Source organism: Atta colombica, unplaced genomic scaffold (genome assembly GCF_001594045.1).
Source record: "Atta colombica isolate Treedump-2 unplaced genomic scaffold, Acol1.0 scaffold224, whole genome shotgun sequence".
Taxonomy (NCBI): Eukaryota; Metazoa; Arthropoda; class Insecta; order Hymenoptera; family Formicidae; genus Atta; species Atta colombica.
This window is the reverse complement of record NW_017259321.1, coordinates 34,597-49,566: the sequence shown is the minus strand read 5'-3', so window position 1 is coordinate 49,566 and position 14,970 is coordinate 34,597. Positions and strand designations below refer to the sequence as shown.

The window sequence follows — 14,970 nt, the reverse complement described above, 5'->3', positions numbered from 1 at the left end:
ATATATATATATAATATTATAACTGAATGTGTTAAGACACGCGATGTGCCGTAATAATAATATTGGCGAAAGAAAAGCACGTACGATCTTCCAAAACATCGGTGGGTGTATATATGTGGACATATCATAATCGCTTGACGCATTGCAATGTTGCAATTATTAAACATTATGACGTTATCAACTGTGATACAATATACTTTCATTTCGAATATTTTTTTTCAATTTTGCAATTACGGTATACTGTTTATGGATATCAAAGGAGCAATGGTAATCTCTTGAATTAAAAATAACATTTTGTTATTTTTAATTTCCATATGTAAAACACACAATCCATTTCCGTAATTTTAAAGTGTAAATCTATCTATTTCTGTAGTTACAAAGTAAACATAATGTCCATACTAACGTATACACTTAGTAAATAACAAACTAGATTTATGTTAAATGTAATACTATTCTTGAGTTGAATTGTTTAACTCTATTGTTTTAGTTAAATTAACAATATATTGAGTAGAAACAATGGCGAGCTATAGAAACAGTTAAAAATAATTCAAATTGGATGTAAAGGAAATTGAAAATAAATTTGATATTAACAATGAATTTAACAATGTTTAAGTTACATTAAATTGCAAGCACGTAAAAAATAATTCTAAAATTGACATAATCGATCTTGAACATTTAATTAAGATTTCGGATATTTTATTTAATTAAGATTGAAATGTTAATTAATGTTCTTTTAAATTTTTTTTAAATAAAATGAGCGTCAAAATAAGATTGTGATGAAATATTTCGGCTCATTAAAATAATTCAGTCTTAGCAACTTTGATCGACAGCTAATCGCTTGTTACGCGTGGGAGAGCAATTTTCCATTGCCGTTACGTAGGAAACGAAGCAAGCGTTTACCTCGCTGGTTGATACGACGAGTGAGTCACAAACGCGATATGCTGTGGCCCTGAGAATATTAGTCTCTCATTATATTATATCTTATTTCGAAAACGACTGCGGATTACATGTCTTACAAGTATCCAGTATTTATTGTCTCATTATTATCCGTTAATTGATTGAAATTCATTTTTTGATTACAAAAATGTTTTCTATTTATAAATTTGTCTGTTTATTGCACTTTTTAATAATGTCATCGTGACTATCACTATTGAAAATATGTTACTCACTTTGAAAAAATAATCCTCTAAACAAACATCACGTAAATGTCACGCAATCGAAAGAAACATGACAAAAACGACGGACTGCAAGTAATTTACAAAACATAATCCATGATGTGACAATAAAACGTTGTCGGTGGGTAGGCGAAAGTATCTCCGCTGTTGCATGACACTGGAGGCCATTTTGATGCATCCAACCGCGCTCGCATATGCGTTAACACAGGTGTTTGAAAAGTACAGGTGATGCCACTTCACAGATATTGACGCATCTCTCGATGAAATCGGACGTAACCAATGGACGTAAACCAACGAAACGAAACACATTTCTATTCAAAAAAATCCTCGATTCAACCTTAATAAACCCTGTACATTCAAACTGTACGAATTGCTAATGAATTTCTACATTCCTTTGCGACCTTTCTCAAAATCAGATAGTTATACATTTTTCGTCTAGCAATTACATTAAACACAATTTATATAAATTAAATTAAAGTTATTCTTTTTTTATAGCGACTGCTGAGGAATTATTTTAATTTTAACAATAATATATTTTTAACAATAATATATTTTTAAAAAGTACACGAGAATATTTAAAGTCTAAATTACTAAACCGAATTGTATATTCGAAAATTACTATTCGAAGTTACAATTTACAATAAGATATTTTATATCAATTTTAGTATCTAATTTTTAAATATTTTAGTATATCAAAATATAATTATATTTTGATAATCCAATAAAATTATGTTCAGATCAATATTTAAATAAATTTTTTAATAACTTGTTAATAAAAAGCTATCCTTTTCGTGCATGAACTCGAACTAGATTATGTTTCTCACTCTGGTTGTCTTTATATATCAAGATGTTTAAAAATTGCAGATTACATTCCATCATACATGTACTGTATTACTGTCATACATGTACTGTATTATTTCGTTCGCTAAAGAATGACATATATAAGAATGTAATTAAATTGTCGTAAAGTCTTTTTGTTTGGAATTGTAACAGATTTTATAATTGTATCGTCTAACGGATTTTTTGACTACGGATTCTTTTACATTAAAATATATAGTTCCTTGTAGTATTTTATTATATATGTATTCTTTAGAAAATAATATTTACAAATCAAATATATAACAGATGTCTCTTCATAATGCTTTTAGCGCCACGAACATGGAGCCTTATCGACGTATACTTTTCGAGTGCCGTTAAGGATCATCATGAGCATCGACTATGGAGAGAGTCACGATTGTGTCCTAGATCCGTGATTCGAGATAAAGAGAGAAAGAGAGAAAGAGAGAGAGAGAGAGAGAGAGAGAGAGAGAGAGAGAGAAGAAGAAGAAGAAAAGCAAAAAGGACAATTAGAAAAAAAGAAAGAACATCAAATCGGTTGGCGAATTCGATTAAATCCGCTGCGCATTAGAGCCGATATTGCTTCGATTAAGTGTTACTGGAGGTGACTGTAAACAGCATGACATTGATAGTGTCAGTTATCGTTATTCTATCCGTCTTGGCTAATGTCTTGCTAGCCGACCTCGATCCTCGGGGTACCAGGTGTGGCGAGATACTTTGCAACATCTCGCAGTATTGCAGTCCCTTCGATCTGCATTGCAAACCATGTGCAGATGCATGTAACGCCACGAGTCACAATTATCAGCCAGACGAGTGCAAGAAAGACTGTCAATGTGAGTAGTAAGTTTTTGTGTAAAAGATTAAAACCTTGAAAATACAATTAGTTGATTTATTAATTATTCAACAGTTAGAAAATGAAAACTTTTAAATGGTTAAGCTGGATCTGCTTAAATAATTCAGTGTAAATTTATATTCATATCTACATCGAGAAAAATGATTTTGCTATGAATGCAAAAGAATTGCAAAGTTTAATTGTCAAATTTGTTTGCTGTTTATAGCAAATAAATTTGCTATATATTTGGCAAATATTTTGCATTACAAATAATTTTTGTAACGAATACAAAAAAGGACAAATATTTGTAAGACCTGCAAATAATTTGCGATCCCTATATTTGCAAATGGAATTTGCCATTATGACGTAAGATTAGCGTTCATAGTAAATTTTTTCTTTCCGTGTAATCGTACAAATTTTGTGCCGAAATTTAATTTTCAATTTTGAAACGCAATCTTAATAATTAGAGTAATAACATCATAAATTAAATTGACAAGCAATTTAATTTATGATAATATTGATGCTCATAGCATCTTACAATTAGAAGGATATTAGAAGGATAAATTGAATATTCATAATAAGCATTTTAAAAGCATTTACAAAATAATTTTTGTATTATTGTACGATTATTATCTTTTCACTGTTAAAGCGATTTAAAATTTCATAATTAAATTTATTGCGTAGTTTCAGTCAATCGATTATAAAGTTCGCTTTAAATATTTTCTTACGAAAAAATATATCGAACTAGGCGTTAGCGATCCGAAATGATTTAAATTGAGTGTTAATTAAATAAATCTTCCAAATAAACCTTCTTGAAGATTAACACTTAATTTGAGTGTTATTTCGGATCGCCAATGCCTAGTTCGGTGTATTTTTTCGTAAGGGTTAAAATGTACATAAAATATAGTCTTTTTTACAATTAGCTTTTGCTCAAAATATCTTTGACAAAATACTAGAATTTGCGCACATCGGTATGAAAGTGTCCAAATTTTAATCGGCGGAAAAATTAACGTTCTATATTTTACGAATTTGAATTTACTTATACGATTTTTCCTCTTATCCAGCGTTTGTCATGTATCGCGGTACGATGTCCTGATTTCTCGTTTTCACGCATACGGGAAACTGGATAGCAAGTAGGTACGGTGCCATCGTTCACTTCTGTCGAGCGTAGTGAGCAAGCAAACCAAACCCGGGCTCTCGGGTCCGTTGACTTTGCACCTGACTGTTCCTACCGACTTCCCACACGCGAACGCGGTCGATGAGTCACCTAGCTTCTTTTCTTCCTCCCTCTGGCCTCTCCGCCGTCCTTTTTCTTTCAGCCTCCTCGGGCCCTCCCTATCCTCCTCTTCGTCATTTTTTTTCTTCCATTCCTGCTTAGTATTCAACATCGGTTCCGTAATGGGGAAGGGGAGATGTATTTCATGCTCCGACAGGTAGGAGAAACTGCGGCTTCGCTCCTTCTTGGGACGCGCGAAGAATGAAATTCTCTGCCTTTATATCAAAGGATGCTCTTTTGCTTGACGGGGAGAGGAAAAGGGGAAAGGGGATTTGATTTGACGTGTGTAGCTGGTTCGTACGAAATTATCCGTGTAGAGTTCTGTCGGGCCCGCGTCTGGTTCCCCATTGAGAGACCCGTTATGGTGTCCGGTTACATTATGTCGGTAAACTCAGTTCGGACTTATATACGATTTCTATGTTGGGGGAGAACTTGTTGACTCTATGTGTTGGGTAATAAACGTAAAAATGTTCAATGAAATAAGAACTGGGAAAGACATGCATGGAAAGACATTCTTTTTAGGAAAGACATTCATTCTAGGGTATTCAAGAAATTTGTAATCGATGAATGAAGATTGCTCTAAATTGTAATGTTTGTATGTTTGTGGAATTCTAATAAATCATTTTTCAAAATTGCGACAATTAATGATTCAAATATTACAGCGTACCACATAATTTTATCTTTGATAACTGATATTATTCTGAACGATTAAATATCTCAGTTCAGAGTATTCTTTTCTTTATTTGCAAATTTTATCCAACACGACTAAAAGCTCGCGAATCGATCCATGTAAACATCGTCCCAGGTCTAGATTCGTTTCTCTTTTGGAACGGGGTCATCTTGCATTTATAGTCGGCATAAGACATAATCGCACTCTCACGTGCTAAGCACCGTAGGTCGGAATTGTTTGTGCTGTTAGTTGCTATCGCGACCGACTCTGCAGCCTTACGCAAGCGCGCGAGAACTTTTTGAGAGGTATACGATTGATTCGAATAAGAAGAGAAGACGAATGTTGAAGTGTGCTAGTAGCAGATCGATTGCGCGTTAAGTTGAATTAATTTTATAGAAACTTTTTTTTAATTTGCTCGGAAGGAGTAGATTATACAGGGAAAAATTCCGACGGAAAATAAAAATAAATGTCTAAGTATGTCAATAAAACTGATACATCTAAAATTTCCTTATATGTTAGATATTTCTAATTATAATTATATATTTTTTACGCAAATTTTTAATAACGTTTATCTTTCTTATTTTAGAACTATATATATTATATTTTTGAACACACTATTAATAAAGATTGTAATATGTATTAATATTATATTTATTAAAATATTATTGCAATAGTATTTAATATGATATACACCATATTTATAATAACTGTTATTCTTAAAACTGTAATTGATTCGACTTTAATGTGAGCACGCACACACTCTCACACACACACACACACACACACACACACACATACACATACACACACACTATCATCGAGTTTTTCTCTCACATATCTAATAATAATGGTAAACAATTATAGTTTTAAAACAATTATAGTTGGAGAAATCTTCGAGTTTGTAGCGTCGCTAATAATATGTTTTTTTCGTAACGCTTTCTAAATAAATATTTGATAATCTCAACAAGAAACGTTAATAAAACATTCATAATGTTGAAATTGTTAATGTTGAAATATCTCGAGTACATTTTAGATAAGTTTACCCAATAAATACAGTACGAATGCGCGAAATATTATATTAATTATTAGTCGCTCCTTCTAATTTCAGTTTATCTTCATGATCAGCGCTATATTCAACGCATGGATCAATCAAGACAGTATGATGATCTCAGAGGTGAGTGGGCTTAAGTGCAAATAGAATATGTACATAATTTTATTGCGAAGTACTGTACGTCTTGAGAGAAGTCGAACCAGTCGGAGATTTCAACGACGCAAATCTCGCACAAGCGTCACTCGGCTTATAATTCTTGCGCGAGTACCGCTTAATACACAGTCGCGAAAACCGGTAATTTATTGTTGCAAATGTCTCGTAACTATTTTTATTACTTATATTATTAGAAGTATAAATTTTCATGTATATTTATAGTCAAGGTACATTATATAAATACTTTTTCAAATAATTTCAAAATATTCAGGAAATTTCAATATTTTATCTTTAGTCTTATGTCTTGTATTGCCTTATATAATTCGCGATTAGAAAAAAGTAATTGTAAGCAATTTATAACATATTTATATTAATGTTTCATACTAACGTTGATTTTTCCTTTCTAATATAAGAGAACATATACTTTACTTAAAGGAACATGCGCAACTTTCACTTTCGAGGATTTAACGAGAACAGATATTAGATATGCTTGTGTCTTTCTTAAAATCAGCGATGTATTACGAAGCATAATAAACGATTATCACATAAATAATTAATTCCCAGTTTCTTTCAAATTATTTATATTCTATTTGTTAATGTGTGAAATTAAATGCGCAAAAATTTTTAATGACTATATTATCTAAAAAATAATCTTTTTCTGAAAAAAAAAAACGTCATTATTATTTCTTATATATAACAATTTCTTATATTAAATTAATATATAACAAATATTTCTTATATATAACAATTTCTTATATTAAATTAATATATAACAAATATTTCTTATATATAACAATATATAACAATTTCTATAATTAATGTGAGAAATTGGTTTCGAAAATAGATCGAATATGTCGCACTAACTGTTTCAATAATCCTTAGAAAATTTTTATATTAGCCATAAAATTTTCTTTTACAGAGGAGATCGAGAGGCTTAAATATAGATTCGTGATCACAACGATTTTGACCTGTTTCTCACTGCTCGGAATGTTGTATCTGCTGGCAAGGACCTTAATACGATGGAAAAGGATTCAAGAGTCCTTACAAACTATATTTCGAAAGAATATAAAAGTGAAGGTGAGAATTCACAAGAATAGATCTTTTCAAAAAACTTTTTCTTGATATTACGATAGATTTTTTTATAATTTAAACGTGCAAAAATAAAATAAAATTTATCAATTTAACAAATACAATTAAAAATTTAGTCCCCTATGCAAAAATGATAAAAAATTCTTATATTTTCTTATTTTAATTTTTTAAAACCGCAAGCGACAATTACGACAAATTTAATGATTTCTTACGTGACAGTTGCGAGTACTATGACGTCTTAATTATCTTGTTGCTTCAGCAGGCTAATAAGAACAAAGTGCAAGATGACGTCGAGGCCGCGACCAATAAACAAAATGGTCTCAAGTTGACTATACCAAGCATAAGTGCCACGGTGGAACAAGAATCCAAAATCGAGAATAATAACAGTAGTAGTAATAGTAATAGTAATGGGATTAATACTACACCGAACACCACGAGCACTCCTCTCTCACGACGGCATGCTAGCGAGGATACTACTCTCGATTATGCTTACGATAATCCGGCGATGACACCGAGCCCGGACTCCGCGCAACTTAAGACGAAGGCTCGCGAGAGTTCGTTTTAAGATTATGGGTATTTATGATAAGAATATATATACGCAGGATCATTCTCGACTTTACTTGAAAAAGTATAAATCTTGAGGTACTTAAAAAAGAAAAGCATTGAGAAAATAAATATTTGCTAGTTCTAAAAATACATTTTATGAAAAAGTGAACAAGATATACATATCTAGAATATTGAGGAAAAGATTTCTTTATCAGAAACTTCGATAATTCTGGTTTAAGTGGACAGGAAAATGAAAATAAGAGAAGGTGTACGCGAAGCGTATAGGCGTAAAATGTGACGTGGCTATTCTGTCTTGTTCTGTGAATACATTGAGATGTATAAAATTTTTCGCGTTTTTACAACGTTTTTCGAGCTACATTGTTAATACATATTGGAATGTATGAGCGATTACTCAATGAGAAATCACTCAATGCATCGTTTTGTCTTTTTTAAATGCTCTCGCAATTTTACGTACGTTGAACAGTTTTTAAGAATGATATTCATAGTCGATAGTTCTATGAATGACCACAGATCATAGAGAATAATCATATTTCTACATAATTATTTTTTATTCTCGATAATCCCTGAATCATTAAACGCCAAGTCATGAAACATGTGATTTCCTGATATTTTGATGACTTGGAGAAATGATCTGTTGGTGCATGGCTCATTTTCGACGTATTAATTACATTTTGATGGAAGAAGTATTTGAAAAATAACGTTTATGTAACTTTTACATCGAGACTATAAACGTTGTCTTAATAGATCACTTGTACAGTTATAATATAGTAACGTAAGTTTTGGAGTGACTCGTGAATGCGTGTTACGCCTCCGCGAACCATGCGGCTGTGTGACTTAATTAAATAGTTATTAACGCGACATGCTCGCGAGACATAGACGCGCGCGGTGCAATCTTCTCGACTTTATCTTCTTGATCTTAAACTGCTGGTGAAACATTAGATTCCGTGAAATTACTATAATAACTCCAATACCTTCGTCTGTTAGATAAGCTGTAAATGTCCCTAAAGTTATCCTTTTGCTAGTTCTTTAAATAAATTTTTTAATTTATTTTATAATTATTATCTTCTATTGATAAAGGCTTTATGCATTGATATTTACTGTGATTAAATTAATTCCATTTACAGATGAAATTAATGAATGATTAATAAAAAAAAAATTCAATATTTTTTACGAAATTTTGTTCATAGTGTTTTTACAATTGCTAAAATTATATCAATAGCCCGCATTAAAGATCGACGATTGAAGAGCACATAAATTTTATTGTATTATGCACAGCGCGCGTCCATTTAGAATTTTAATAATAAATATTTTAAGAAATCGCATCCTTATCAGCCATTCCGTCCATGAAAGGCCTTCCGAGCAAACGTGTTGCGTATAAGGTCGCGCACATTGCATAGGTCAGTGACGTTGCACGCAAGAACGAAGGGAAATCGATAACAATTTTATTGCAAACCGCGGTGAACTGACACAATGCATTCTTGTGAAATTCCGCGGCAATGTAAATTCAAATAATAGCCATTAATCTTGATAAAAATTTTAAAAAATATTTACATACAAATACAATTTGCTCAAAGCAAATGTGCTCAATAATCACTTACTTCCCAAAGAATGTTTTATTTTTATCGATTGGGAGAAAGTATTTGATTAATGCTCAATTTTAAGTGAGTATTTTAATGAGAAAATTGCTCAAACTTGTAAATTGTCATTAATAACGTTTTAAATAAATTTTGCTTTAAATTAATTTATATTTTAAATTTAAAATTTTAATAAATTTTAAATAATTTTCAAATGAATATAGAAATTAATTTAAAAAGATTAATTTAAAAAGTTTCAAGTTTACTTATTTTTTCCGAATCTCTTCTACAGACTAATAAAGATTTATTACAGAGAGAAAATTAATAATTCTTTATAAAATTTCCAATTATATTTCATATACTTATCAATTAATTTTATAATCAAAGAATATGAGATTTAAAAAAATGACTATTTCAACAATCAAATAAAAGAATTTATGAATACATATGTATTATATTAATGTAAAATACTTCATCTTCGTGTTGCAACAACCGCTGACCTTAGATTTAATCATTTATACATGATTCACTTCTTAGCGATTAGTCAAATAATACTAACGACACATTATAACGCACTTTTCATTTCATTTTTATTTAAATGATTCTCTTTGAGAGTGGATCAGCGTCTTCCAGAAACGAAGATATTAACTTTGCCCAGGTGCAGCTTGTAGCATTAAGTTTTCAAGTTGATAATTAACTGTATATACATATAGCAAATACTTTACTCTTATTTAACAGTCTGTTTTGCTAATGCCTTTAAATATATAGACATAGAAACGTAAACGAAAATCAGAAAAAAATCAGAAAAATTAGATAGCTTAATCAGCTTGATACAAGCAAGATTTTTTTTAACTTTCCTTCTAACATGCTTAAGAGAATTGTACATAATTTTAATAATTTAACGTTTTATTAATTATTTTAAAATTATTTTAAAAGTCAATTTAATTTTTGTTTTAATAATTGAGAGGAATATTATGAATAATGATGGTGACATTACTTAAGCAGCCGATCAATTTGTCACTTCTAATCTTTCTAATCTCTCAGCTTCAGAAAATATCACAGAACTATAGTTCGTTATTATCTTAATTTTAAAATACTGAACCTTTTTCGCGTGATAATAATATAGAATATATTGTGACGTTACTTTTAGACGAATGTATTGATGTGTACGAATTAATTATTCTGAATCTATATTAGTGTGTTTCATATTGATTAGATTACGTACTTATTCTTATATTGTTATATAAATATCTGTGTGACTTGACGCGTGCCTTTATCAACGCAATGTAAGATGAATATTAATTAAAATAATAAATTATTATAGCGTGTCTTTTCGACGAATTTTTTCGATGTTGAAACATTTTGTGATATACAGAAATTTATTTGTGTAATATGGATACAATAAAGAGACGAAGTCTCTTATGTATATCAATATACATATGTATATCGTGCATATTCTATAAGTATATATGTACATATATAAAGTATATATTAACTCAATAAATCTCAAATTAATCATAAATAAATTAACGACGAGCAATAAATATATTTTATTTAAATAATATATTAAATATTTTATGAAATATATATTTTTTAATAATACTAATATTTTTTGTTTTTATACAAATAATGACTATACAATTTAAAACATTACACGAAACTCATGCTGGAGTTATATACATACTTTACGTATGTACATCAGAAGTGCCGATTTTTTAGAAAGATATTATTATAAGTATCGACAGATAGTTTAAATATAATCATTTCATCCACTACGTTACATCACTATAAAGAAATTTCAATGCGCGATTTGATCGCGATATTAAACAATCATCAAAAGGACAATTTACAACATTTGTGTAATGTTATCTATAATGGTAGTAAGATATTTGTAAGGTATTTGTGCGTCATGAATTTGTCATGAATATCAGTCATTACGGGAAGTGAACGCAATATACATTCCATTCTACATTTTCTCGAAATACACACATGTTACCGATACCGAAGTATATTTGTATCCTGAGTGGATATCGGATGTTTATTGTTGTTACCGTATCGCTCTTAAAAATAATGGAGAGTAAACATTTTTTTACTATATTTACTTGTAATGCTGTAATTCTTCGTGAGCTTTATTTGGCTCTAATAAGCTCAAAGAAATACAATAAAATGTTTCTGTTGAGCAACAGCAATTTTGTCTTTTGTATAAATAAAAATTTAGATATACTAACGAATATATACAGAAATATTATTTCGCTTCCAGCATTTCCACTGTATCCTTTTATTCCGTTATTTTAATAAATTTGGAATAAAAGACAGTTTTCTAAACTGTCATTTTATAACTGATTTCAATTGTTGTATAAAATCTTCTAACGGATAATTTAATTAAATACTTCGAATTTATAACTGTGTGCATCAATAATAAACATTATTCTCATACTTTCTAAAACTTTTAGAATGAATTTTACACTTTTAAAGAATAAAAATTGAGTCATTCTTTTTCAAGACTAGCTCGATATTCATTCTTTAACGTGTGAGATTTTACTCCAAAAAATTTAGAAAGTATGTTACTATAAAAGATGAAAATCATTTTGTCTGAAACATTCGTGAATTTAAAAGATTTCTTTCTATTCTTCTTTCAATCAATAAAGAAGTTGAGAACTGAAAGGATCGGACGAAAATACAAGTGAGATCGGAACGAAGGTGATCTACGAAAAGTCCATCGACTGTTACATGCTCATATAAGTACCATTACGAAAGGCGGTAGTCGAGGGCCATATGGAGCAACGGAGCGGCGGAGAATCCGCAATTATTCAATCATGGCCCGTGAAGCTGCGTTTGACGCGTCGTTCTTTCACCGTCACAGACATTTCGTAGAGTGTGCAGAAGAAGCGTATCTGTAATCTCGTCGCCGCGTCGTCGCACAATCTCGAAATTACAGTAATCACGGGAGATCAAAGGGATCAAAACGACGGCTTTCGTAAAAATATCGAGTTTAACTTCAGTCTCATTGACTGTGATTTTTCTAATTCATTTTTCGTGCTTCCATGTGATTTCGAAGAATTTAACGAGCACATCGTTTTCTTTACCGCAATTATTAAAAGTTTATAAAAACGTGATAGTTTCGTGAACATTTGTGTAACTGTATATAAAATTTATGAAGTGAACAGAGTTTAGAATAAATATCATCTATCTCTAACAGCTCCTAGAGTTAAATATTTAATCCATGTGAATAGATTGATTTTCATATAAAATTTCGCAGTCTCTCTCTCTCTTTCTCTCTCTCTATCTTTCTCATAATTTTTAAAATATCAAACCTACACTAAATGTGAATCTAACATTTGCCAGATTTCTGTGGGATGTTGGAGAACTCGCACGTGACGGGAAATAATACGACTAATTTTCTGTTCTAATTTGCAAATTTCTACAAATGTGCTCAGTATATTGAGTTACTGAATATCGAAAGAGTATCGTAATGGTGACATCAAAATCCAAAATTTATCGATTGTAAAATATCTGGTTAGAACAATTTTTGTTCGACGAAACAAACCTGTAATACAATGGATACGACGGATAACCGGCGAACATTTGATTTGGTTGATTCGATCGTATTCATCGGGTTGCTGGGTGTCTCTGCCCTCGTAGGCATCTATCAATGTTATGCGTCCAGGAAAAAGGCGGACGCCGTGGGAGAGTATCTTGTAGGCGGTCAAAAGATGTCTGTATTTCCGATAAGCATGTCACTGATAGCAAGGTAAAGATTTATTCCTTTTTTTATTTCTTTTTCTCAAGTTTTAGTTAAAATCTTGTACCACATAGCATCGAAAAAGTGTATAATTAAAAACATATGTTCTCTGAGACATCAAAATTTTTTTGCTTTTTATGCTTTGAAAAATATATGAAAATATTTTTATTTAAGAAGTTCATATATCCAGAAAGATTAAAAAGATACCTCTATTTTTATAATTCTTTTTGCAGAAACTACTAACTTTATTCAAAAAGAATTTTGATCAATATTACATGTATATTAGTATATTTTTTTTTAAAACTTTTAGAGTGAATTTCATTCTAATAGTGAATTCTTTTCCAAGAGTTCAATTTTACTCTTTAGAGTAAGATTTTCCTGTAAAGAATATAGCGAGTAAGTGTTACATAAAATTTTTAATAAAAAATATTTAAAAAAAATAGTATCATTACACTATTAGCACTAATAGTATACAAATAATTATCATAGATTTTATATAGTTGAAACAAAATACCCAACAAATTCTTAAAAAAATATATTAATAAATTTAATCTTTTGTCGTAACCGATTTTGATAAAATGGCAAATTTCTAAATTTGAAAAGTAAACTATTATTACTATGGATAAGTTCGACACTAATATCCACAGCTATTAGTACTTGTGCTATTTGTTAATAATTTGTTTCTAATTAAAAATTTTATGTATCTCTTACTAATATTACTGTTTGAATAAAATTAATAATTTTCGAAAAAATATTTTTTTACTTTTTGAATGTATGTCTGGCCTTAATCAATCTAACTTTATGTAAGCTTAGTGAATATGAGAGCATTAGGATATTGGTAGAAAAACTATTCTGTGAAAATATACATATAGGACATCTAAGGTGATGTTTCATAAGGTGTTCAATTCAATTGGCCGTCAAGGTTCACTAGTTCAGATCTAAATATTAATAGTCCACGTGTCAGAATAATCCGGATAAGAATTCGTTTTAAGAGCACCCTATATTAGTCAGAAGCCATTAATGTTTTTATTGATGGCAACTGCTATTTGCAAATTGGTTTACTTTTGATTTAAGCATATGTTCCTTATTAAAATTGTAAAATTGTAATTTTTATGAATTAAGATACATAATTTTTATTTTACAACTTATAATGTATAAAAATTAAAATTACATATGTATATTATATTAACACTTTAATCATTCATAATCGATAATCGCAAAATGTGATTTTTTTTTAATGAGACAAAATTATTCTTTGTCTCTCCTGTATATTTACTTTTAATTCACAAAGTTATGTTCGCTACGATTAAATTGAGTGATTGTCCATTTGCTAGAAATAAATTGAGAATTAGTGACGTTTAAATTTGCATTGTCTAAATGCTGCATGATTACGAATAATTCTAAGGACAGCCTCTTAAAATTGCAGCTACGTGTCGGGCATAGCAATGTTGGGATTGCCGGCCGAAATGTACGTTTACGGCACGCAATTATGGTGTGTCGTGATCGCAGATAGTTTTGTATCCATTACAATGGCGATCGTGTATCTGCCGGTTTTTTACGGACTCCGAATTACGTCTTCTTATGAGGTACGTAAATAATTTTAAACGGAAAGAACGATTTTGTTGAAGTAGAGCAGCTAAAAAATAAAGTAATTAAAAATTTAGCTACATACCGATCTGAAAAATAATTTTTTATTAGACTTTTAAAATAATTATGTAGGACGTTCAAGCATAATAATGCAAAAATAAATAATTTTAACATTCTAACAATAAGTTTGAACATTACATAAATTATTTTGACATAATACTTTAGTAAAACTATTTTTCGATGTATAACAAGGAATCTTAACGAATAACAATCTCTTTTTTTGCAGTATTTAGAGTTAAGATTCAATCGAGTGGTCAGACTCATGGGATCTTTTATCTTCATCATTAAAATGGTAAATTTGTTTCTGTTACATACACGTAAATAAATTTAAATTAATAATTTAAAGTAAGTTTGTGC

General features: G+C 30.0%; 2 protein-coding genes across 3 annotated transcripts in view; both read left to right on the top strand.

Annotated features, from left to right (window-relative positions):
* Positions 1-9,162, top strand: part of LOC108688004 (protein grindelwald) — a 13,534-nt gene extending 4,372 nt beyond the window's left edge. Inside the window, exons 2-5 of one of the 2 annotated variants that reach the window (XM_018194062.1) lie at positions 2,324-2,845; positions 5,899-5,964; positions 6,914-7,071; positions 7,346-9,162. In XM_018194062.1, the coding sequence (XP_018049551.1) occupies positions 2,632-2,845; positions 5,899-5,964; positions 6,914-7,071; positions 7,346-7,648 (741 nt within the window). In that variant the 5' untranslated portion in view covers positions 2,324-2,631 and the 3' untranslated portion in view covers positions 7,649-9,162. Of the gene's footprint in view, positions 1-2,323; positions 2,846-5,898; positions 5,965-6,913; positions 7,072-7,342 lie in introns of both variants that reach the window. The other variant, XM_018194060.1, reaches the window with a different exon arrangement.
* Positions 9,163-12,781: 3,619 nt separating this feature from the next.
* LOC108688002 (sodium-coupled monocarboxylate transporter 1-like) overlaps positions 12,782-14,970 on the top strand; it is a 5,754-nt gene continuing 3,565 nt past the window's right edge. The window contains exons 1-3 of the mRNA XM_018194058.1: positions 12,782-12,975; positions 14,393-14,552; positions 14,840-14,905. Of these exons, the coding sequence (XP_018049547.1) occupies positions 12,782-12,975; positions 14,393-14,552; positions 14,840-14,905 (420 nt within the window). The remainder of the gene's footprint in view (positions 12,976-14,392; positions 14,553-14,839; positions 14,906-14,970) is intronic.